This window comes from Glycine soja, chromosome 16 (genome assembly GCF_004193775.1).
Source record: "Glycine soja cultivar W05 chromosome 16, ASM419377v2, whole genome shotgun sequence".
Taxonomy (NCBI): domain Eukaryota; kingdom Viridiplantae; phylum Streptophyta; class Magnoliopsida; order Fabales; family Fabaceae; genus Glycine; species Glycine soja.
In genome coordinates this window covers 25097125-25124554 of record NC_041017.1, presented here as the reverse complement: position 1 = coordinate 25124554, position 27430 = coordinate 25097125, and the positions used below count along the sequence as shown (strand labels likewise).

General features: G+C 35.8%; 1 protein-coding gene across 2 annotated transcripts; it reads left to right on the top strand.

Moving 5' to 3' along the window:
• The first annotated feature begins 12728 nt into the window (after window positions 1–12728).
• On the top strand, window positions 12729–20970 carry LOC114390962 (trafficking protein particle complex subunit 11-like). 2 transcript variants are annotated; one of them, XM_028351916.1, is made up of 8 exons: window positions 12729–13325; window positions 13588–13764; window positions 13852–13975; window positions 14377–14457; window positions 14899–15240; window positions 17729–17895; window positions 17977–18803; window positions 19246–20970. In XM_028351916.1, the coding sequence occupies exons 1-8, from the start codon at window positions 12967–12969 to the stop codon at window positions 20730–20732; spliced, it is 3564 nt and encodes a 1187-aa protein (XP_028207717.1). In that variant the 5' UTR covers window positions 12729–12966; the 3' UTR covers window positions 20733–20970. The 2 variants fall into 2 exon arrangements, with proteins under 2 accessions (XP_028207717.1, XP_028207718.1); XM_028351917.1 differs by lacking the exons at window positions 12729–13325; window positions 13588–13764 and having other exon boundaries at window positions 13855–13975; window positions 14393–14457.
• The last annotated feature ends 6460 nt before the right edge of the window (window positions 20971–27430 follow it).

Sequence of the window (27430 nt, the reverse complement as noted above, 5' to 3'; positions counted from 1 at the left end):
TTAAAGGCTTCTAAACATTCGTCATTAAACACAAACACAACATCCTTGTTCAGCAGATTACTTAGTGGTTTAGCAATTTTGGAAAAGTCTTTAATGAATCGCCGATAGAATCCAGCATGACCCAAAAAACTCTGTATGCCTTTCACATTAACCAGATGTGGAAGTTTATTAATAACATCAAGTTTTGCTTTATCCACCTCAATTCCTCTTTTAGAAATCTTGTGTCCCAACATGATACCTTCTTGAATCATAAAGTGACATTTCTCCCAATTAAGCACCAAATTAGATTCTTCATAGCATTGTAACACTTTCTCTAAATTTGCTAGGCAATTTCCAAAAGATGTACCAAAGACCGAAAAATCGTCCATAAAGACTTCAATACATTTCTCTACCATGTCAGCAAAAATTGTCATCATACATCTCTGGACATGTAAAAGTTGTATTTTCTTGGTCCTGAGGATCCACTACAATTTGATTGTAGCCCGAGTATCCATCTAAGAAACAGTAGAAAGATTGCCCTGTAAGTCTCTCAAGCATTTAATCCATGAAGGGGAGGGGGTAATGGTCTTTCCTGGTAGCTTCATTGAGCTTCCTATAATCTATACACATTCTCCACTTGGTGACTGTTCTTGTAGGAATTAGCTCATCTCTATCATTCTTGACCACTGTCATACCTCCCTTTTTCAGAACAACTTGAATAGAACTAACCCATGAACTGTCCAAAATTGGATAGATGAGCCCTGCCTCTAGCAACTTGAGCACTTCTTTTCTTACTTCTTCTTTCATTATAGGATTCAATCTTCTTTGAGGTTGTCTCACATGCTTGTAATTAGCTTCCAAATTGATGTTGTGCATACAATATGATGGATTGATTCCTTTTAAGTCAGAGATGTGTCAACCAATAGCAACTTTACGGCTTTTTAGAATCTGCACCAGTTGATCCTCTTCTTTCTTCTACAAGGAGCTGCTAATTATAACGGGTTTAGTCTCATTATACTCCGAGAATACATACTTTAAATGCGCTGGAAGGGTCTTCAATTCTACTTTGGACTTTTCCGTTGGTCTATTTTTTCTAATTCTTCAAAAACCACATGACCAACAGAGTTATCTTTTGGATCATCAATCTCTTCATCACAAGCTAGGTAGTCTGTCACATAATCAAGTTCTTTTTCCAAAGGGAACTATAGTACCATGGTTGAAGCTGATAATGCTATCTCTTGCTCCACCTCTTCTTTTTCAAAACAGGCATCACTCATATCTGGGTGTTTCATTGCTTCAAAAAGGTTAAAGGAGATTTTCTGATCCTCTACATTGAGTTCCAATCGACCTTTATCTTTGCCTACAACATAGCCAGTAGTTGCCATGCAGGAATATTCTGGAATAATGGAGACTTCATCCTTTTCTTCTTTGGTGATCAATTGAGGATGGATTGTGTTAACTTGAAGAGTACTTTCTTGATGTGTTTCAATCTCTGCATACTCTTCTTCTCTTTTGACCACAACTTTAGTCATGTCATCCACCAACTTACGTATCTGAGTCTCAGCTCTTTTAAATGCTTGTTGCATTGAATCTACTGTACCCTTGAATTGCATTAACAGGTCATCCAGATTAGACAATCCTTCTGCTTCATTTTGATAACAAGGTTGCCATTCTGATTTCCATTGATAATCTTCAAAAGAATAGTCCTTTCCAAATTGAGTTCCTTGTCGTTGTGTTGAATAGAAATTACCTTTAGAGCTAGCTTGATATGTCATGAAGTCTGCCAATACACTTTCAAGATCAGGAGCTCTTCCTTTCTCATGATGATTGTACATGGTCGACTCCTATCTCCAGTCAAATTTATTTATAGAATAGAAATAACAATTGTCCTGATAATGCTCTCCTCCAGCAAAATCACAATTTCTTAATGGAATAGAGATAACAATCTTCATGATACAGCGGTAGAAGATTGTATTTCTTTAGAATAACTAGGCTACCTATAGGAGATTTTATACATACAAAACACTAATAGAAACATCGGTTATCCAGTTCAAGAAGAAAACAAATATGAATTGAAAGCAAATATTCACAGTTAATCAAAGAATAAAGAATAGACACCTAGGACTGAACTAACTTTTCAAATAGAAAGAAGTTCCCCGGCAACGGCGCCAAAAACTTGATCGAACCCGGCAAGTGCACCAGATTGTGCAAGTAGTATAAAACGGTAAGAATCGAGTATTGAACTCTTAGGGAACTTGTTTTACTTGATAAAGCTATATTCAATGAATATGTATCTAGTATGAAAAGATATGTGTGGACTATGAACAGGTATGTAAACTAACTATTAAAAAGGAAAATCATGTGAGGAATGATGTGTAAAGACAAGTAGACAACGTGTTGGTCTTCCTATTAAGTGCCTGATGTTATAAGGATATTCTCTACTTAACAATGCTCATGTGTTCTATGGTGTCTCCTGAAATGCTAAACCCCGATCCCTCATGATAGTCTAGCCTAATCTTGATCAAGCATCATCCTCAAATCCATCTTGTTGGACTAAACTCGACCAAAACTGCATTAAGACAAACATACAAACAACTAGGTTACCGTACCCCGATCCCTCATGATAATACGATAAATTAGCCCTGTCCTATCAAGTTCTAAGAATCAGACCAGTTTCTACTATTGAATGATCCTAACAAAGCATGCATTTATGTGATCAAGGCAAAAGCACACTGAAATGACATATTGATAGCACAAAGAACACATAAAACATCATTAAATAGATATAAAGGTATTTACATCAAGTACCTACAAGGAAGAACTAACAGAGGATTTAGCTCTCCATATCTAGGAAGCTTCCTTTACAACAAAGAGAAGAGAAAAATGAAGGATTGAAGAAATACAAGTAGTGGGAATGTCTCCTCCACCTCTAGAACCTCACAATCACTCACAGACTCATCTCATGCTCTCAGGATGGCTTCCTCTTCAAGCTCAGTTCTCTGCCAGTCTTCGCACAGCAAAAGCTCTCAAAACTCTCTGGAACTTGGACCTTTCTCTCTCTAGAAATCTCTAAAAATGCAGAAGCTCAAGGAAAAGCCCAAACTCCTCCTCCACTTCTGATTTCAGGCTTAAATAGGTGGCCTTGTTGGTGTTTGTGCGCTTAGCGCAACTCTAGCTCGCTTAGCGCGCATAAGTGAATTTCGGCTTAGTGCTCATCTTCTCGCTTAGCGGATGCATGCAAGCAATGTGCTTAGAAGGATGAGTGCTTGCTTAGCGCGTGTGTCCATCTCATCCTTCTTCTAGATTCTTCCTCGCGCTCAGCCACAAGAGTGGTGTTCTCAGTGGATGGCTCGCTAAGCCGACAGATTGGCTTAGTGAGAAGCTAAAAATCAGCACTTCACAAACTTTCCTAATTAACCTAAAATTGAAAGGAAATGATTATTAAATACACAAAATGGGAGTACTAAGTACTTATTACCTATATTTAACAAAAAGTAATTATGACACTACAAAATAACCATAAATGGGAGGAGTTAGATACAATTTCCACAGATTTCTTACACAAAAGTTAGTCGTATTCATCGACTAACATTGTTGTGGACCCCTATTGGAAAAACCTCTATAAGAGTTGTTAGAAGGACCTACAAAAGAAGTGTTAGTGGGACCAGAATTTTGTGGTCTCTAGCCATAAGGCTTATTTGAACCCGGCCACCTCTATAGCATTGGTATCTTCCTTGAAAATTTTGTTGAGGTTTGGCTTGGTTTTGCATATGATAGGCCTTATCTTCTTGTTTTCCATCACCAGGTGCTGAATAGTGGCCATTGTGATGCTTACCACCACAAAAATCACATCTCAAAATTTGTTGAACTTGGAGAGCTTGATGTGTTTTTTGTGGTCCACCTTGGTGATATTACTGAGTAAGTTGGCCTATCTGCTTTGTTAAGGCCTCAATATGTTGCGTCAAGAGTTTGTTTAGAGCTAGAATTGCACTCAAAGTGTCCAGCTCCATTATACCTTTTCTTTGAGTTAGAGCCCTATCATGATGACTTTGGTAATCACTCGTTGTTATGGAGTCAATGATTACAATAGCTTTCTCCTGACTCTTGGACATCACAGTGCCTCCAGCTGAGGCATCAAGGATCATCTTGATTTGAGGTTTCAAACCACTAAAGAAGATATGCAGTTGTGCAACATCATCAAAGTTATGGTTTGGGCACCTTCGCAACAAAGCTTTGAATCTCTCTCACGACTACCATGTAGTGAGGGTACCCTAGTAATATAGGATTTTTCAGCCCTTGTATTTTAGGGCAACTAGACTAGTTTTTGTTTAGGGGTAGTTTTTCACATGCATTAAGTGCATTATTTGATGTGTGCGTTGGGAGAGAAATTTAATTAAATTGGGGGCAACCCAATCCAATTAAATTTTGAACCACCTTAAGGGGGAGGTGAGCATTTGCTTGCTACACCCCATCGTCACATCATATAGTTACAGTTTGTGCATGTCTTTCATGCACATGCCTCATGACACCTAAGCACACTTAGTGGAGAATCTTGGGCTTGATCTTAGATTAGTGGGTTGAACCATAGCTGAAATTCACTAATCATAGTTATTGAAATTTTGACTCCACAAATTCAAATTCAAATTCAAGTTATTTGAATTTCCCTCCAATTTTATGTGACACTTAGGCTACAAATAGAGGCCTTGTGTGAGCATTTTTTTTTTCAAATTTCAAACCTTATTTGAGGCATAAATTTCGTTCCCCCCTCTCTCCATCTCCCTCCACTCATCTTCTACCTTCAAGCTTTTATCCATGGCTTCCTATGGTGGTGAGCTTGTTCTTGACTCATCTTCTCCTTGAAGTGGCGTCTCCAATCCACTTTTCTCCTTCTCCATTCTGATGTCATTGATCTTCAAGAAGCAAAGAACTTTATTGATGAAGAAGATCCAAGGCCTACAAGCTCTATATGGAGCTACACCATGTGGTATCAGAGCATCTTCATCTAGGTGATGTTCTTTTGCTTCCTCTATCTTTTGTTTGGTCAATTCACTTTAATTCATTGTTCTTCATCATCTTCTCCATTGTCTTGTGGTTTGGTGATGCTTAGAGTAGATTTAAAAAAAAATTAAGTCGATTAAATCTTCAATCTACACTTGTTCTTGCATTTCTATGGTTCAAATTTTATAGATCTACTTTTGAATCATGTTTTTTTTTGTTGATTTTAGGTTCTATCATTTTTCATTCATAATCTTCTTGTTTTGAACCTTTATATTTATATTTTCTTGCAAACTATTGATTAGAAAAGAAAACACAAAAATCTAAGTGTAAATCATGTTTAGTCATAATAATTGTCATATTATGTTCTAAGTTTGTGCTGAGTTTTGATTTTGTTCATTCAATTCTAGATACATTTGTTTATGTATTATTGCAATTTTTAGCCTATCATTTTAATTTCGGGTCTAATTCATAATTCATGCATGTTATTTAGTTCATAACATGCTCTAAATCAATTCCTAGAAGCAGTCTTGTTGTTGAACTTTTCTTGTTTTCTAAGTTTCCTATATGATTCCTATGAAGAAATTAAGTTGTGGTGCTGAGTTGTGGCTGAATTTGTGAATCAAAATAAGTCTTAAGCTCTCTTGAATTGTGTTATCCAAGACAATTTAGCATAAGCAAACATAAATTGTAACTATCCAAGCCTTAAACAACATAAACATTACTATTGATTTCTAGGTTGAAATTATGGTTGTTGTCCGTTATAGCACATTGTCTTCTTAACACTGTTATGGCTTAAATACTTTGAGTTTTGAGCTGAAATTTTAATTGGATAAAATAGATGTCTGGACGAAAACAATGGAAAATGAATGAACAAAAACGAAAAATAAACGAGTAAGAAAATGTGATAAAGATTAACGTCAAAATACACGTCCTAAACAACAACAAAAATATAAAAGAAAGTGTATGCTTGATTTTCTTGAAAATTGTTCAATATTTTGAGTTGTATTACAAGCCTATTTGACTTCTTGGAGTTGTTCATATTTTAGATGTGTTGCCAAATTGTGTCAACTATAATTTTTCTTTGAGTCTTGTTTTAATTTTTCAATCTAATCTAGCGTCATTCTAGGACTTCCTTTGTGTTTCACCTTGGGTTGTGGTCTTGTCTTTTGTTTTATTTTTCCTTGAATCTAATTGAAATAATGTCATGTTAAATTTCCTTTTTGTTTAGTTTTCATTTGATCTTTTAGTTTCTTGCTTGTCTTCTTCTTTTCTTTTTGTGTTTAAGTGTTGCCTACAATAAAAATTGGAAGAGGAAATTGGTGCATTGCTTGAAGGAATATTTTTTAGTCTTGGAGGTTAACCATCCTAGGAGCCCCATTGGGTTTGAAGCAACCAAAGTCTCACCAAATTTTTAGTAAAACACTTAAGAAAACAAACAAGCATTGAAGACAAATTTGAAGACCTTGATTGCTTTGTAAAATTTTGTTGTAATAGAACAATTGAGTGCTGAATTTTTTATGTTACAATTCCTTGTATTTGGACATTCTTCAGAGGTGTATTGGGAGTCTCCAAGAGACCACCCAAACCTCTATTTGTGTGTAATAGCTTAGTGTAAACTGTGTAGACTAAGTGAAGAGCCAGTTGGGACCTCCAAAGGGTCATCCAAGCCTTCATATAGGAAACAGTCTAGCTCACTTTAAATTTCCTTTACCTTCCACTATCAAATTGCCTAGATAGCTTGCTTTTTACCAATTAGTTTTTACCTTATCTTTCACACCTCTTTTAGGATTTATTTTGACTAGTTTCAACCATAGTTTCTTTTACCTTTTGTTTTCAAACCCCCAACAAGAAAGAACCATTACTTGGGAACTAACATGAGTCTTCATTCTTTATCTAGTGTTAATGGTGAGGGTTCTACTCCTAAGGATCCCTTGTATAGGATATTAGATGAGTTGAGATCCCTTAAATTATGCAAAAAAAAAAAAACAAAAGAGAAAAGAAAAAGGAAAGAAAAGAGTGGAAGAAATAAGTCAAGATGAAAAAGAGAAAATAAGAGAGGAAGGATGAAGAAGAATAATGAAAGAAATGAAAAGAGAAAAACATGTCTTCTATAGTAGTCATGATTCTTGCAGGAGTTTAAGTGAAGAACTTAGCGACTATTATGGAGGGCAGCATAGGTCACATACTAAACATCACTCCCAAAGAAGATAAAATGATAGAAGGCCTCAAGAGGTTAACATTAGCCTCTCATATTTCCATGGAAAAGATAATGTTGAGGCCTACCTAGATTGGGAAATGAAGGTTGAACAACACTATGTTTGCCATCATATTAGTGAAGAGAGAAAACTTTCATTGGCTACCCTCAGCTTCCAAGGGTATGCTCTCTATTGGTGGACTTCCCTTGTTAGGGAAAGAATGATTCATGGGGATCCTCCAATAGAGTATTGGAATGATCTTAAGAGTGGCCTTAGGAAAAGGCACATTCCCTCCTACTATGAAAGAGAGCTTATGGACAAGCTCCAAAGACTTAGACAAGGGAGTATGAGTGTCAAAGAATATAGACAACAAATGGAACTACTCTTTTTAAGAGCTGGACTTAGGGAAGAGGAAAGAACAAGCATTGATAGGTTCCTAAGCAGTTTAAATATGGAAGTAAGAGACAAGGTTGAACTCCTTCCATATAGGCACCTAGATGATCTAGTTCAACTTTGTATAAAGGTAGAGCAACAATTAAAGAGAAAGTCATCTTCTAAAAACTCTACCTATTACTCTTACAGAGAAGGACCAAGCTCCAAGTGTGTTAGGAGTACCGCCTTCTAAGCCAAAGGATGATAAAGGTAAAAACATAGAGGAAATCACTCCAAAGGCTAGTTCACAAGATAGAACTAGTAACATCAAGTGCTTCAAATGTATTGGGAAAGGCCACATTGCTTCTCAATGCCCCACAAAGAAAACCACGATCATGAGGAGTCAAGACATCTATAGTAGCCAAGAGGAGGCTACTTCTTCTCCCTCCTCAAATGGAAGTAAGGGTGAAGCCAAGGGTGATGAGCATATTAATGAGGTTTACACCTATGAAGAAGGTAATCTTCTAATGGTGAGAAGGCTCCTTGGGAGTCAATCTTGTAACCTAACCCTAACTCAAAGAGAGAACATCTTTCATACAAGATGTAAGGTTTTAAACAAAAATTGTTCTCTCATTGTGGATAGTGGGTCTTGTTGCAATTGTTGTAGCACAAGGTTGATATCCAAGTTGAGTCTCACTATCATTTTCCACCCAAAGCCTTACAAGCTTCAATGGCTCAATGAGCAAGGGGAAATGATAGTCAATCAACAAGTAAAGATACCCTTTTTCTATAGGAGACTACTGTGATGAAGTTTTATGTGATATAATCCCTATGGAAGTAGGGCACATTTTGTTGGGTAGACCATGGCAATTTGACAAGAAAGCAATCAACAATGGTCTCACCAATGAAATAACCCTCACCCATGGAAGCAAAAAGTTCAAACTTGTTCCCTTGACACCTTCACAAGTGGTTGGGGATCAAGTACAAATAAAACTCAAATGGGATGAGGAAAAGAATAGAAAAAGAAAAGAAGAACAACCTTTAATGGTTAAGGATGAGTGTAAGGAGATACGTGTCTCCTCCAAGAGGTTAGCTAAGAAAGAAAGTCATTTTGCAATAAAGACAAACATTAAAGAAACTTTTCTTCTTAGACAACCTCCACATCTTTTCCTTTGTAAAACGATACTAGTTAGCACTGCCACACCTCTTGAGATTGAGGTTATTCCTCACGTAAAGGAGTTGTTGGATGAGGGTTTGGTTCATAAGAGCTTAAATCCATGTGCTTTGTTGGTGTCCAAAATAGGTATTATTAGGCACCAAATCCCTAAGATACGTGGTATGATGAATGTGTTTAGTGGTGCAACCCTCTTTTGTAAAATCACCCAAGCACCCAACATCTTCATGATTCGCGTACATAGGGACTCTTTAGGTAGGTTTGTTCTTATTTTTGGTTTCAATACAAACCTAGGTGCTCATATGGGACACCTTAGGTTTGTGGTACTTTTTGGTAGGAGTAATCAACACGAAAATAAATAAAAAGGTATGTTTTATCGCATTACTTTCCTTAATTTTTTAAATAGCGATCAAAGGGTTCCCATGAAACCTAAGAGAATAAAGGTCATTCTTGAGTGGCCCACTCCACCAAGTATAAGGGAAATTTGGGGCTTCCATGACTCAACAAACTTTTACAAAATGTTTGTCCCATATTTTTCTATACTTGTAGCACCACTCATTGAGTTGGTGAGGAACCATGTTCCCTTATGGGAAGATTCCCAAGAAAGGGGTTTCCAGACCTTACCATACTCTAACATACCCAACACCACTAATATATTTGTTTTTATTCTTTTTACAGGTGTTGAGGGAAGAAGCCTAGAGTTTCAAGAACCTCTGGATTTGAGTTTAAATCTTTTTCAAGGGGAAGGGGATGATGCAATCCTACCCCCAAATGACATTAGATAGAAGACTCCAAGAAGATTGGGCTAGAGATGCAGGAGAATGCCCAAGGGCCCAAGGGTTCTCATAAGCCTTAGGGTAGATTTTAAACCCATGGGCTAAGTATGAACTCACTTATCTTTGTACATATTAGATTAGAGTTTCATTATTTTGGGGCCTTGTATTTAGGGCTTCATAGTGTAAGGAGGGTACCCTAGTAATGTAGGATTTTTCAGTGCTTGTATTTTAGGGCACCTAGACTAGTTTTTGTATTAAGGGTAGTTTTGTAATTTCACATGCATTAAGTGCACTATTTGATGTGAGTGTTGGGAGAGAAATTTAATTGAATTAGGAGAAGTTCAATCCAATTAAATTTCAGACTAGCTTAAGAGGGAGGTAAGCATTTGCTTGCTACATCCCATTGTTGTCACATTATATAGTCACACTTTGTGCATGTCCTTCATGTTTTACATGCCTCATGACACCTAAGCATACTTAGTGGAGAATCTTGGACTTGATATTAGATTAGTGGGTTGAACCATAGCTAAAATTCATCAATCATAATTAGTGAAATTTTGGCTCCAAATTTGGCTCCACAAACTCAAATTCAAATTCAACTGAAATTTGAATAGAAATTCAAATTTCCCTCTAATTTTGTGTGCTATAAATAAAGGCCTTTTGTGTGCATTTTTTTGAACTTTGATCATTTGAGAAATTAGACTTCAAAGTTCAGACCTCATTTGAGGCATAAATTTCGTTCCCCCCTCTCTCCCTCTCCCTCCACTCATCTTCTCCTACCTTCCCATGATGGTGAGCTTGTTCTTGACTCATCTTCTCCTTGATGTGGGGTCTCCAATCGCCTTTCCTCTTTCTCCATTTCGCTCCCATTGATCTTCAAGAAGTAAAGGACTTCATTAATGAAGAAGATCCAAGGCCTACAAGCTCTACATGAAGCTACATCAAAACACGTCTAGTAGTTAAAGGCTACAATCAGAAGGAAGGAGTGGACTACAACAACATATTCTCTCTAGTAGTTCAATGCACCTCTATTTTAATACCTCTAATGGCAACTTTGGGCATGAAGTTAGAGCAACTCGATGTCAAAACTGTCTTTCTCCATGGATGACTAAAGGAAGACATTTTGATGCAACAACTTGACGATTTTAATCGGGAAGAAAAGGAAAATTTTGTCTATAGATTGAAGATGTCTCTTTATAGGCTGAAGCAATCACTAAGGCAGTGGTACAAGAGATTAGATGAGTTTATTGTCTCTCATGGGTACATCAAAAGTCTCTAGGACTCATGCTTATCATAGCAAGGTGGAGGATGATTCCCATATCTATCCATGATTCTATGTGGACGACATGCTCAAAGAATCTCAATATTTGGTGGCAATTCAAAAGCTAAAGTCACTACTTAGCAGTGAAATTGAAATGAAGGAAATGGGAGCTACTCAAAATATTTTGGGCCTGAAGATCAAGAGGGATCAAGTCCAAAAGAAGTTTTTTCTATGTTAGAAGGAATACATTTAGGGAAAGTTTTATCGGACTGCGATAAGACCGGCGATTTTGTACGGAACAGAATGTTGGGCGGTCAAGAGCCAACATGAGAATAAAGTAGGTGTAGTGGAGATGAGGATGTTGCGGTGGATGTGTGGTAAGACTCGACAGGATAAAATTAGAAACGGAGCTATTAGAGAGAGGGTTGGAGTAGTGCCTATTGTAGAGAAGATGGTGGAAAATAGACTTAGGTGGTTTGGGCATGTAGAGAGAAGACCGGTAGACTCTGTAGTGAGGAGAGTAGACCAGATGGAGAGAAGGCAAACAATTCGAGGCAGAGGAAGACCCAAAAAGACTATAAGAGAGGTTATCAAGAAGGATCTCGAACTTAATGATTTGGATAGAAGTATGGTACTTGATAGAACATTATGGCGGAAGTTGATCCATGTAGCCGACCCCACCTAGTGGGATAAGGCGTTGTTGTTGTTGTTGTTGTTGTAGAAGGAATACATTCAGAAAAATGTTGAATTACTTTAGTATGACATCCGCAAAACCAATATGTACTCATCTAACAACATCCATTTGTCTATCTACAACATCCATTTGTCTATCTGAACTTAGTTCTACTTAGTCCGTATTAGTTTTAGTTCACTTTTTTCACAATTAATAAAAAAAGATTGCTAGAAAATTATGATTCTCATAAATTAATTTTAGTTCATTTTTTTCGCAAAAATATTTGTAGAAGCATATGTGATATGAAGTTTTGATGATGCCAAAGATGAATGCTATTCAAGTTTGATCCAAGTCAAGAATCAAGAAATTCAAGAAGAACGATGAACTTAGTCCATAGGATGTTAAAAGAATTTCTTAGACGATGTTGCAAAGGTTTGGCTGAGGAAAATATCTTACAAAGCTTTTTAGCAAAACTCTGTTTTCAAAATAAGATGTTTTTCTCTCTTATGTAATCGATTACCATTAAGGAAATTTTAAAAATAACTCCCAAAAGTCACAATTGTTCAAAAGATTTTTGAATGGCTACCAAAGGCTTATAAATAGGTGACTTGGGATTCGAAATTAAATAGAGAGTTTTTCAGAACCAAAATTGTCTTATCCTCTAAAAAAAAGCCTTAGTCAAACACTTGCAAAATCTATAAGGATTCTTGTGAGATCTTCATATCATAATATTCTTCTCTTCAAGAGAGAAATTATCTTCTTCTTACTCAAGAGATTATTGTTCAAGAGACTGTGGGTCTCTTAAGTTGTAAGGATTTCTGAACACAAGGGAAGGGTATCTCTGTGTGGTTCAGACTTTGTAAAATGATTTTTTTTACAAGATAGTGGAAATCTCGACTTGATTGCTTGTGGACTGGATGTAGGCACCGAACGTGGCCGAACCAATATAAAAATTGAGTTTGTATTCTCTCTTCCCTTAAACTTTTTTAATTTATTACAGTTTATCTTTTGCTTTGAAGAAGTTTATTTTGAATTGTTTTTTAATTAATTCATATTAAGGGTGTATTTTTTAATCCAAAAGAGAGTTAAAATTTTAATTTGGAAATTTTTTTTATCTTAATTCAACTTTTCCTTTTGAAGATACGGAGGTCACTTATCTAACAATATTTCCAACAAGGAGATAGCAATCTAACTTTTCCAAATGATGAAAAAAATTTAGTTATATATTTTATAGGAGTCTTTACACATTCCCAAGGAATAGACTTTCTCATAAATATATTTTTTGGAGTATGAAAAAACTCACTTGTAAAATGCCCCTTGATATCATTGTGTCCATGTTGGTCTTGCGTCCATTTGTTAGTATCATCAACGGCAACCAACGAAGGGTGCATATGAGCTGTTGTGTTATCAGTTATCACGGGAAGGCAGCCTAAAGAGCAGTGGAAATCTCAATTCGCAAGTGAATAGCACACGGACGCACCCATACACACAGCAGCTCTTGTTGCTGGTGAGTTAGAGATCCGATCCGATCCGATCCGATGGAAGAGTACCCGGAAGAGTTGCGCACTCCGCCGGTGACGCTAGCGTCCCTGGTGGGGTGCCCGGAGCTCCACACTCTGATCTCCACCCACCTCATGTCGGCGCAGCCTCCCATCAACACCCTCGCCCTCCCCGACTTCTCCAAAATCCACCTCTTCAACAAGAAAAGCACTGACTCCACCGATTCAACAACTGCCACCTCACCCTCCCCCATCGTCGCCGGCATCCTCAAACGCGATTGGCTGCTCAAACACCGCACCAAACTCCCCTCCGTCCTCGCCGCCCTCTTCCCCTCCCACCACCTCCTCGGCGACCCCGCCCAGTGGCTCCAAGTCTGCTCCGATCTCGATTCCATCAAGTACCCTCTCTCTCCTCTTCACTTTTTTTTTTTGTCAGAGACCAGAGATTCGTTTTAGACTAACTTCTCTTTCACCCAACTAATCCCTTCCCACCGAATCTGCCTATTTTGGGTCAAAGTGGTACTTCCAGTTGTGACTCGAACTCTAAGCCAGGCCCGGCCTTTGTTAAGGATTCGAGTCTCGAACCAGCACTAACAACTTTTTGGTTGCAACCAATTATGAGTGAAAGATTCACTTCGTTTTCTCTTGTTCCGTTTTCAGGACTGTGATTCGCGGGAGGAACATCAAGTTCGCGGTGGTTGTCGTCGTTCAGAACAATGCGGATGAGATCAGCGAAGATAGAATGATTGCCTTGCGGAAGCGAGCGGAAGTGGATGCCAAACACGTCGTCGTTTTGAACCCGAACGACACTTCGGATCTCAAACAGTCTCTTCACAGGCATGCACATTGCACCCGCTCTCTTTTTTTCGCTATTTTATTGTGTTAATTTTCTCTCCATTATCAACGACACTGTCGTTTTTGCAGGCTAGCGAGTACGTTTTCTGAATTGGCCGGCACGTATTATAGAGAAGAAGGGAGGAGGATTAAGCAGCGGGTAGAGAAGAAGAATGTTAGCTCGGTTGAGTTGATTGTTCGCTACTGCTTCAAAGTATGAATAATTTCTTCCCTGCTACGGTTGTGTTTTATGTTTATAAGCAAGGTTTTAAATTGCTATCTTAACTTGACACTGGGAAATTGCGAGCAAATGCAGCCGATAGGGCAGCAATTGCGGCCGTGGTTAGTCTAAACGTTGAAGTTGTGCCTAAATTGCGATCACTAACCATTTTTTATAACCATGTTTAGAAGTATCAGTTTTTGTATGAAAAAAAAAAAATTGTAGTGGAGACTGGAACTATACTGATCATGCTCTATGATAGCGGATGTTTTCTTTTTTCTTTTTTGACTTTCTTGTACCCTTTGTTGTTCGGGAACTTGTCTGAGTTTGTGTTGTTTATGTTTTTATCAAAATAAAAATTGTACATTATTTATTTAGATGCCATGAATTGCTAGGTTGCTGTATATGCAGAATTCCGAAGTGATTGGACTGAAGCAATGAAATTTTATGAGGAGGCCTATCATACACTGCGAGAGGTGCGTGTGGCTGCTATTAGTTTGTGTTTTTTTTTTTTTTTTAATTTTGTTTCACCATTCATGATATATCCCTAGAGTGAAAATGCTATTATTGTTGTTGTATGCCTTCCCTCCAGCTATTGGTTGGGTTAACTAATAAAAGAAAACTCATCATTGTTCCTAATATTTTGCTCTTTTAAGTCAGCCTTGTAAGTAGCAAATTTTCACATCCTCCAAGTGCATCTGTTGCAACTGATTTTACAGTTGTTCATATGCTTAACATATTCTACTTGAATTTTCTTTCATTTGTATTGGAATTGAAAAATCTTATATTGTCTCTCCTATGATTTCCACAATGAGTGGATAAAGTTGCATCTGTGCTATCTTTTACATGTTTGTGTGGTTACTAGATCTGTATCCAAAAAAGTTTTGTAATGTACGTTTTCTTTTTGTTATATACAGATTGTTGGGGTGACAACAAGGTTGCCAGCAGTACAACGCTTAGTTGAGATAAAATCCATATCTGAACAATTGCATTTCAAAATATCAACCATGTTACTGCACAGTGGGAAGGTTACAGAAGCAGTGACGTGGTTTCGCCAGCACATGAATGCATATAAAAGGCTTGTTGGTGCACCAGATGGAATATTTCTTCACTGGGAGTGGATGAGTAGGCAGTTTTTGGTATTCGGTGAATTGTTGGAGACAAGTTCAAAAATAACTCAAGGCGTTTCACCTATTGTCCTAGGCAATCCATCCAAGCCTCTGTCTGAGTGGGAATATTATTCTGCTTATTACTACCAAGTGAGCACTTTTTACTTGTATTATACTCTGTATGTTGAGAAAGGGAAATGACTACCACTTTTGTTAGATCTCCACCCTTATAGGGAGGCATTCTTCTGGCCATATTTCTAATCAATGCAAGACATCTTAGCACACCCCTCATGCCCAAGATTGACTTTTAAAGCGTAAAGTTTGTAGGACTCAACATTTGCAGGTAGTCCAACACTAAGACTGGATAACTCATCCCCATAAGATCAAAGGAGACGGATTCTTCAAGTCTTTGTTCTTAATTAATGTGGAACATCCTCAACAGTTATTTTGCAGTCTTCCCTCTCTTTTTAATTGAAATATCTTCATATTTATTCCACTTTTCTCATTACAGCCTTTGTTTCTTCTCCCTACATGGCCAAATCACCTTAAGCAAGTTTTTACAATATTCTTAGTACCTGCTATATCCTACTTTCTCTTAATTCATTCCCTCTCCACTATGACAGTCTAACCTTTGCTGCACTTATTTGTCATTTACATTTACTTTAGAATGCCAATCCTTTTTCCTCAATGTTTTGTAGCTTTTAATAATGGTACCTGACTTTTTACATGGCAGCATTGCCAACTAGGAAATAAACTGCCAAGTCATGGGTTGTAACCAATGTTTTTAAAACCAGACTGGTGATTGAACTGATGAAAGAACTGGTTCAAGGCTCAATGGTTCAACCATTGTTGAACCGGTTTTATATTTTTTAATGTTATATAATCTTTTAAGTAATAAGATAATATATAATTAAAAAATTAGGATCTAAAACAATTATAAATTAGTTTACATGACTAAATTATATGTTTTATAAGATAAAAACTATTAATAGTTGATACTTATGTGAAATATTTAATGTAATTTTATTTATCTTAAAAATATTTTGATTAAATAAAAAAAATTTAAAAAACAAAAAAAAATTTAAAGACCGGTTCAACCCCGGTTTTTTATGCCGGTTCAACACCGGTTTTGGCCAGTTTTATACTGTTTTGATCGGTTCTTGACCAGTTCTGAAATGCTCTAGTTTTTTAGAGTCTCCGGACAGGTCATCTAACTAGTTGAACCAGCCGGTCTAGTCTGATTTTAAAAACCCTAGTTGAAACATTTATCTAACTACATTGTTTAATCATACTGTTTTGATTTTTTATTCTCAAATGATGATAACTGCAAGCTTAACACAATAGTAAGGTTGCTACTTTGTTGTGACTTGGAGTTCACAGGTTCAAATCTAGGAAACAGCTCCTCTTTTTGCTGTGGTAAGTCTGCATACATCTACCCTCCCCAGACCCCACTTGGTGTGAGCCTCATGCACTTGGTCGGCCTTTTTAATCCTGGTGTTAGATCATTTAGAGATTAACTATCATGAGTTTCCAAACAATCATTTGTCATTTGTGCTTCAATCTTAGTTAATCTCGTTGATTCTGGGCTTATCTTGACAGAGAATCATCTTAGCTTGAGCTTCTCTTATTCTGCATGCCTAGTGCCTACCTCCTTGAGTCTACTTTCATTCACATGAATTTGAAACCTTCATCAATTTCTCTGATTCAACAGATCTTCTAGGTGATTTTTGGTGAATCAGATGATCTTAGATATGCCATAGTTATGACTTAACATGCTTTTTGGTATGTTTCTCACTGTTATTTAGATCTCTATCAATGCTGCCATTTGTTTATTTTACTATTGCTTGGTTCTAGTTTAATGTTAATGAACATTATGGTTATGTTTGGCTGGAAAATATGGGAGAGCAAGGAAATGTTGTCATGAAACCCACCCAAAATAAGGGGAAGGGAAATCATGGATCATATTATAACTAATACTCCAAAATAATCAACACTTATTTTTTGAGTTCCCCTCCAATTTGGAGATGTTGGTGGAGAAACTGTGGTACTGTTATAGCCTTTTAAATATTTCTAAATTTTGTTGTCATTGTAGAACTGCAATATTTGTTTATAACAAAAAGATAAACTATAAAGTGGATTATAATTAATCTTTTTTTTTAACTATGTGTTTCCTATCCATTTCTAATTTAAACATCAAAACAAGAGAAGGAAAATTGCATTTTACCCCTTCCTTTTTCCTTAAATTTATTTCCTTCCCTCCCTGTTACACTATCTACACCAATTTCTTTTCTGTCCATCTTAGCTATTAGCCTAATAGCCTTGTCTTCACCGTTTATCTTTATCTTTATTTTATTTCTTTGTATTGGGAATCGTTATTGCAATTGGCTTATCAACCTTCAAATCAGTAGTTTGATAGCCTTCATTACTTGTAATGTGATGCTGTACTGTGTTGTGTCTTTTCCTGCACTGGTAACATATGCCGCCACATATTTATATGTTTGCAACGTGCTTTTGTGTGCTTCTATCAAAATCTAATAGTTTATCCTTATCTGAATGTGCATGCAAAGTTGTTTTGTGAATCAGTTTACGTGTTTTTTCTATAAACTTCCATGGGTAACTGCATTCATCTCTGAAACAGTTAGCAGCTCACTACTTGAGTGAGAAGAGATCAGCACTGGAACTTGCAATCTCAATGTCAGAAACTTCCGATCAGATTGATAATGTTGCTGATTCAGTAGTTCCTTCAGTCTATGTGGGTCAATTTGCCCAATTACTCGAGCAAGGAGATAATGTTGATATGCTACCGTAAGTCATAATTGAGTGGTAAACAAGTTCACATTTTGATATTTATCAACTTTTAAATCATTATTTTCATTTAATTTGCAGTCTCACTGATGAAGAATACATCCACTATGCCATTTCTGAAGGAAAAAGGTTCCGAGATTCACTTGAAATTATTGCTCTTCTTAAAAAAGCTTATGAATCCTACAGCAGTATGAAAATTCAGAGGATGAGCTCTTTTTGTGCATTCCAGATGTCTAAAGAATATTTCGGTGAAGGTGATATTAGTAATGCAAAAAAGACTTTTGATAGTATAGCTAGCCTATACAGAAAAGAGGGATGGGTAACTTTATTATGGGATGTCTTGGGTTACTTGCGTGAATGCTCTAGGAAAAATGGTACTATTAAAGATTTTGTTGAGTATTCCCTTGAAATGGCTGCGCTGCCAATATCATCTGATACTGGTGTCCGGAGAGACACTGGTCCAGCCGGTCCTGTAAATCTACTGCAAAGAGAAATTGTACAGAATGAGGTTTTTGAGCTTGTCCGTGGAGCTTCAGGAAAGGCAACAAATGAACACCCCAGTAATCTTAAGATCACGGGAGATGAATCACTTCAGCTTGAGGTTGATCTTGTCAGTCCTCTTAGGTTGGTGATGCTTGCATCAGTTGCTTTCCATGAACAGACAATCAAGCCTGGGGCATCAACTTTGATTACAGTATCACTTCTTTCGCAGTTACCCCTTACTGTTGAGATTGATCGATTAGAAATCCAGTTCAACCAATCTAATTGTAATTTCTTCATTACAAATGCCCAAAAACCTCAGTCAGTAAAAGTTAGTAATGGAATTCAACAACATCGAACCGAGACGGAACCTTCTCTTTCACTTGAATCAAACAAATGGCTAAGGTTGACCTATGACATCCAATCTGGTAAGTCAGATACTCTTCACTTTCCTATTTAGCTGTCAAGTTCATTCAATGCACCCTCAAATGTTTTTATAAGCAAATAACCTAGGCATGTTACATTTCAAACATTCAATACTATCTGATACCCCCTACCCCAATATCTTGTGATCCTTAATTTCTGTTGTTTATGATGCTCTCTGGGGCTAACAATAGGATGATTTTTCATATATAAATCATGCAAAAGAATGCTATGTCTTTCAAAATTGAAATGGATTTATCAGACTACTCTTTCAACAGGATCTGTCCATTATCCATGGTACTCTAGTAGAATAGTGTGGTTTATGCCTAACTTGTTTAATTTCCACCTTGACACATGCATATACATATCTATTACCATTGGAAGTATTGCTTCCACTGTAGCTATCTTATGTCGATTGTGATTTGGGTTTATTATATGATTTTCCAGATCAAAGTGGAAAACTTGAATGCTTATCTGTTATTGCAAAAATTGGATCACACTTGGCAATCTGCTGCAGAGCTGAAAGCCCTGCTTCACTGGATAGTTTACCTCTTTGGGCATTGGAGGATCGTGTACAAACTGTTCCAATAAAAGATCCAATACTTGTGTTATCTGGTCAGAAGTCCACCCAAGTTGAAGAACCAGACTCACAGGTGGATCTGCATCTTGGTGCCGCTGGTCCTGCGCTAGTGGGAGAAGTTTTCTTGGTACCTGTAACATTGGTCTCCAAAGGACATGATGTCTACTCAGGTGAATTGAAGATCAATCTTGTGGATGTGAAGGGGGGTGGCTTGTTTAGCCCAAGAGACTCTGAGCCATATGCTCTGGATAGTCATCATGTCCAGTTGCTTGGTATATCTGGACCAGAAGGAGAAGATGATTCTCAATTGGATTCTGACAAGATAAAGAAAATACAGCAATCATTTGGATTAATTTCCGTTCCCATTCTTAAAAATGGAGCTTCCTGGTCATGCAAATTAGAAATCAAGTGGCACCGACCTAAACCTATTATGCTTTATGTATCTTTGGGTTATACTCCATTTAGTAATGAATTAAATGCACAGACAGTCCATGTTCACAAGAATTTGCAAATTGAAGGGCACACTGCTATTCTTCTTAACCACCATTATTTGATGCCTTTCAGACGAGATCCATTGTTACTCTCTAAGAACAAGCAAGCATCCGAGTCTGATCAGCCAGAATCACTGCCCTTGAATCAAAAAAATGTGCTCATTGTTAGTGCAAAGAACTGCACCGAGTTGCCATTGAGGATAAAATCCATTTCCATAGAAGTAGAGGATGATGCTGAAAGGACGTGCTCTATTCAACATGGAACTAAGGAGCTTTCAAACCCCTCACTTCTTGTTCCTGGGGAAGAATTCAAGAAGGTATTCTCAGTCAGTTCTGATATGAACATTTCCAAGCTCAAACTGGGAACCATGTGTTTGAGTTGGAGGAGAGACCTTGGGGTTGAAGAGCAATCTGCTTCTACTTCAACATTGCCTTGGGTTGTGACTAAACAAAAGCTGCCGGATGTGAACGTGGAGTTACCTCCAATGATTGTGAGTTTTGAATGTCCCCCTTATGCCGTAGTGGGCGACCCCTTCACGTATAATATTAGAATTTCAAACCAAACGCAATTACTGCAAGAAATCAAATACTCACTTGCGGACGCACAGAGTTTTGTATTGTCCGGGTATCATAATGACACAATATATGTTCTTCCAAAATCTGAGCACATTCTCAGCTACAAACTTGTACCACTTGTCTCAGGCATGCAACAGTTACCTAAATTGTCCATGACTTCAGTGAGATATTCAGCAGCATATCAGCCTTCAAATTCTTCAAATTCTGTTTTTGTTTTCCCTTCCAAGCCTCATTTCAAGGCTACAGTCTCAACTAACTCTAGGGTGGAGTCAGTTGCTAATGAATAGATCCTTGTAAACCCTTAATTCCTATTCAATTTTTTCCCGTTCCTTGTAACCCTCGTTCCTCCAAGTTTCGGGTTGGGGTGAACTGCATATTTTAGATGAAAAGGCTGCATACATGATCTGTGTTGGTTTCCTTTTTACTAGTTTATCATTGACTGGGTTAGTATATCATGTTCTTTCATTAGCTATACAGAAATACACTTTCCATTGTATAATATTCTAATTGATTTTGCTTTAAATGTTTTTGGTGCTGGATTTTTTTAAAGCACTATGCAAATATTTGCCTTAGTGGTTGACAAATCCTGACAACATACTTTCTAACGCCTTTTTTTTAATACATTCTTTATTATTAACTGAAATTTATTGTTTTATTGAAAATTACAAACTTTTGTGGCTCTAAATCTTATTTAACGAGTGGTGATTTTATAATTTTTAATAAATTCCAATATTAGAGTATGTTTGAAGGAATGTTAAGAGAGTTTGTTGCTGGTATCCATGTTTAATGTAGCTAGTGAAGTACGAAACATGTTCTCTTATTTAATATTTGCACATTATAGATATTAAGGCAGAATACTGACACTTTGCAAATATTTGCTAACATATATCTCACTTATTTTTCAGTTTTAGTACATTAGCAAATTATACTTGATATTAAAATAATACTTTCAATTGTCCAAATTTAGTAAACAGAAAATAGTGATAGAACAATATCATAATTCATAACTATGTTTTAATTTCATTAATAGAGAGGTATTGATTACATCTTATATAAAAACCATAGGCATGACTAATAACATATTTTAATTGAATATCGTGTGTGTAGATTTATTCATTCGAAATTGTTCTAGTTAAGTACTGATCTTAAGTTCTTTGCTTCTCTGAAACTAAACTGAGGCAAAAACCGTGAAGGACTGCTAACGATAATAGACAGTCTTCGGAGTAACACTAGTCACCGATAGAAAATAGATCCTTACTTCACTATTCAATAAAACCTTTAGTGCAAGATAATTTTGGGTGTTACTTGACATAATGTTCCATTATTGTTACTTGCATTAGCTTCGTAGAGTCAACCTAATCCAACCTTGTAAGGTAAACAATGATCCATTAAGAATAATAATGGATAAGGTCTAAGTAAATTACTATAATACTCATTCTCATATTTACATTCAAGAATATATGTATCTAGATCAATACCTACATCACTAATAACTTTAATACTCATATCCTTATTCATTGGATACCTAATTACTCGTACCCACACTTTAATTAACTAGAAAAAAATAATAAAAACATTAATATTATATATATATATATATATATATATATATATATATATATATATATATATATATATACGTGGTGCACCTCTAATGTGGTGGCCCGTAAAGTTCACTACCTTGTTCAGTCACAAAAAGACTTAAGCCTTGTGGGCAATTAAAAGAAAAAAAACATAGCAGTAAAAATTCATCACAAATTGTATCACCATGAACACAATGAGCAGAGATTGACTAAAAGCAATGTTTCAAAAATTTGAGCAACTAGTTAGAGAAGATTTTTTTAAGGACAAAATAATTATTCAAATTTAAAGGATTAAAAATATATTTAAACCAAATTATATAAGATTATTATTAATATTGAAGAGGTTATTTTAATTTTAATTAGAATATTTACAAACAACATAAAATTTTAATATATTATTAAAAAGGTTTATTTTAATTTTATTTTTTATGACATACAAAAAATTACTATTACATCAACAATAATACTTTATTTCAGTCTCTAAAATATCAAAAAGAAAAAATAAAAATCAATTTTATAGAATAAAAAATTTAATATGAAGTGATTAAGTTGTAATTAAGATAAATACTATTTATCTTTTTATTTACCTATGTGTCACCATGGTTGACGGTAACCTTATATGTCCATGGAGCTTTCTCCTTCCCTATGTTTTCTCCTCTAAATTTTCTGCCCCCTACAAAACAAAAGTTTTGTACAAGATAAGTCAATTGCCACATAGGAGTATTCACGAGCACATTTTACCCATAAACTTAAATTAATCCAAACCAATTCAAATAATTTGAGTTGAGTATTTTTTATGTTTAGATCAAACTCAACCCATTCAAATCTATTGAGTTTTGAGTTGAATCACGGGTTTTAATATTTAAACCCACTGATATGTTGACTCTTTAATTTGTCACAGGTTGAGTATTAGTAACTAAGAGTAAGATCGTCTATTTTGTTTTTTAATTTATTTCAAATTATTTTAGCTTTAATTGAAGTTTTGACTATACTACTCATTTGACTATTTGAGAACATTGAAATTTTTAACATATATTGCAATAGTTTTAATTTTTGGGTTTTTAGGCTTCGTGGGTGTAGTTCTTGAACTTGTTTATTATATTTTAATTTTTAAACGGTATTTAACATAGTATTAGTATGTTAGCCTATGTGATGATGACGATGACAACAATTTGATTCCTCTCTTAATCTTTTCTTCCATGATTTGACTACACGTAATAATTATAAGTAATGTATTCAATATTATATTTAATAAAAAAATTTAGCTTATAAAAAATATTATTTTGAAAAATAATAGAAAAACTTAAATGTTTTCACCCGTTGATCCAACCCAACCCATGATGTTTACAAACAAGTTTGTTTGGATTGAATTTTAATTATTTATGGTGAAAAATAGACCGCAAATCAATCTGTTCAAATTTGATTGGGTTAGGTTATAGGTTTCGTCAAATCCAATCCAAACCGACCTATATACACCCCTAAGTAGGATTCCATTTCGATGAAAATCTTAGAATGAATATTACCCGTGCCTTGAAAGCAATAAGAAAAACTTACATGGTTGCTTAATCCTAGCTAAAGGGAACTCGCTTCTTAGGGTCGCAGACTTGAGAACCAAACGATATTCTTTGGAAGCCAATGGAAACTAGAAACAAATACCTCTAGGCAAGGGTTTCTACAAGTCCAGCCTTGAGTCGTTAGAAGATTTTAGGAGTGTTTAGGTTGTAGGATATGTTGTAATTTTAAAGTTTATTTCAAAAGAATTTTTTATTAAAAATATATTTAATTAAAGAATATTATATATTATTTATAACTAACATAATTTGTTTCAAACGACAGAAATTTTGATAACTAACTTAATTTGTTTTTGAAGGTTAGAGATTTTGTTAACCAACAATATTTGCTCTCACCATTTAAAATAACTAATTGACAATATCTTTATATTTTGATTTTAACGTATATTTATATATTTGTTTAACTAACTAACACTCACCAACCAGCATAACAACCTGCACCATGTATTGCACCACAAACACATAATCATATTCCTTTGGCATTTTTGTTTCCAAAAAATATGGGTACTTTCTCAAGTGAATGTTGTCACCAATGTGAACAAATGGGTGGTAGACTCTGGGGATACCAGGCACATCTATGATAATAAGAGTATGTTTACCTCTTACACTGCTATAGGGGATGAAGAAGAACAAGTTTATTTTGATGATTCGAGAACTACTCTGGTTCAAGAAAAGGGAAAAAATCTTCTGAAGCTCAGATTTGGGAAAATGCTGGCTTTGAATGATGTGTTAATCTTCTTTTGCTTACTTGATTGGTTCTTATGATATATGGCATGCTAGATTAGGACATGTTAATCCAACGTATGTTATGCAATTGCAATGAATAGTTTTAATTAATATGCATGATAAACAAAGTACGAAATGTGAAATATGTGTTGAATCAAAATTAACTAAGAAACCATGTCCTTCTGTATAACGTGAAGCTGAACTGCTAGGCTTAATTCATTCTGATCTTGCTGATTTAAAACAAACTATGACAAGAGGAGATAAGAGTTATTTTGCAACCTTTATAGATAATTACTCTAGATACACCAAAGTTTATCTAATTAGACATAAAGATGAAGCGTTTGATATGTTTTTATCTTATAAAGTCGAAGTTGAAAATCAATTGAATAGAAAAATCAAGAGACTGAGATTTGATAGGAGTAGTGAGTACACTTTGTTTAATGACTTTTGTGAAAAGGAAGGTATGATTCATGAAGTAACTCCGCCATATTCACCCGAGTCAAATTGAGTAGTTGAAAGGAAAAATAGAACCCTTAAAGAAATGGTGAATGTTTTACTTGTTAGTTCCTCTGCTCCTAACCATCTTTGGGGAGAAGCCTTTTCGACTGCTTGTTTTTTACAAAATAGAATTTCACATAAGAAAACAAGTTTAAGTCCTTATGAGTTATGGAAAGAATATAAACCAAACCTGAAATATCTGAGAGTGTGGGAGTGCTTAGCCAAAGTGATGTTACCTAATCCAAAGAAAAGGAAAATAGGATCTAAGATTGTTGATTGCTTGTGTAATCCTCCCTAGAAACGGACCAGTCACCAGAGCCATGAGCAAGAGGTTCCAAGAGGATTAGACTATAGCTGCTGAAGAAGGTCCCAGGGTTCTCATGAACCTCAGGGTAGATTTATGAGCCCATGGGCCAAGATTGGGTCCATTTATCTTTGTATATATTAGATTAAGATTTCATTATTTTTGGGTCTTGTATTTAGGGCTCCATAATGTAGGTAGGGTACCCTATAAATATAGGATTTTTCAGCCCTTGTATTTTAGGGCACCTAGACTAGTTTTTGTATTAGAGGTAGTTTTGTAATTTCATATGCATTAAGTGAATATTAGATATGTGTATTGGAAAATAAATTTAATTGAATTGGGAGAAGCCCAATCCAATTAAATTTTAGAGGGGGGTGAACATTTGCTTGCTACACCCTAATGTCACATCATATAGTCACACTTTGTACATATCCTTCATGTTGTACATGCCTCATGAGTCATGACACCTAAGCACACTTAGTGGAAAATCTTGGACTTGATCTTGGATTAGTGGACTGGACCATAGCTAAAATTCACTAATCATAATTAGTAAAATTTTGGTTCCAAAATTTGGCTTCACAAATTCAATTTCAAATTCAAGTGAAATTTGAATAGAAATTCAAATTTTCCTCTGATTTTGTATGACATTTAGGCTATAAATAGAGGTCATATGTGTGAATTTTTTTAACTTTAATCATTTGAGAATTACACTTCAAAGTTCAGACCTCACTTGAGGCACAAAATTTTGTGCTCCTTCTCCCTCCACTCATCTTCTCCTACCTTCAAGCTCTTATCCATGACTTCCTATGGTAGTGAGCTTGTTCTTGACTCATCTTCTCCTTGAAGTGGCGTCTCCAATCATCTTTCTTCCTTCTCCATTCTTCTTCCATTGATCTTCAAGATGCAAAAGACTCCATTGACGAAGAATGTCCAAGGCCTACAAGCTCCACATAGAGCTACATCAGCTTGTTTATTGGTTATGTTGAACATAGTGTTGCCTATAGGTTTCTAGTTCTTAAGAGTTATATGATTGAGTGTGACACCATCATGGAGACTGTGACACCCTCTACCCCGACATATATATAAATAAACAAAATATATAAAAATATTGGTAACCAATTTCACACGGGTAAAAGGTTCACATTCACTTAACTATTATCAATTAAAACTTATTAAAACATATTCGGCTTAAAATAAGGCCGTCAAAATTTACAAAAATATTTTGTTAAATTAGTGAGATAAAATAAAATAGACTAACATCATGCAATTAATATAAAAACTTATGTCCCACTATCACATCCTATTAAAGCATTGTGTCCCGACGTCCTTCAGCATAAGGTTCCTTAAAGCAATTCACCTGGTCATCTGCTCCCCCGAACACAAAGTTCAAGATCATCACAGGATCCAAACACAAATAACACACAGGAAGTGAGTTGTCACATTCCTAACTAATAGAGAAGCAAGACAACTAGATATACATATCATATAAACCAAATAAAACTTACTTACACGCAACTAATGTAATTCCGTCACTTTGTCAATCAAAGTTCACTTTTCAACCATCAATCACACTTTTCAATCATCAATCACGCTACACAAGAATCACACACTCTGATCAAGACATAATAGCACATCAATTTCATAATAAGCAATTAGCAAGCGCATGAGACAGTTATGCTAAGACTCAAGCCTATATTCAATGTGGTACCATGTCAGTGAAAAACCACCCTGGGCGCTTAGGAGTACATAACAAGACACACCACACAATGGGTTTGTTAGATCACTCTCACTAAGTAAGATCATAGGGAGACCAGTCAAGGTCACGATGTTTTGCGAGAATGCTCCAACCATATGGGATCAGCATAGGCTTAAAGGAGCACTCAAACCCGGTGACCCCCAAGGCCTACACTCCGAAGAGTCCGTCAGGGCCTCTCCCTCCTGATTCAGGTCCAACCCCTAAAGTAATTTTGCATGCAGACACTGCTCATGAATTATATAATACTCATGACCTCACACTTGTGTTTTAAACACGTTCAACACAATTGCGCTACAATTTAATATTGGTTCCTAAATAGGAAATCTACATTTTCTCTTTAACACTAATTCCTAATTAGGAACCTACACTTCTCTTTAACACTGCGCATCAACGCTTTTCTCAAGATAACACTGATCGGGTTATTATACAATTCATAGCTTACAACACAAGTAATGTCACATCAAGTGTTAACTACACACTTATCCACAACCAAAACTCATTCACAATTTCATATCTCATAGTGTCACAATTCATCATCACATGTTTA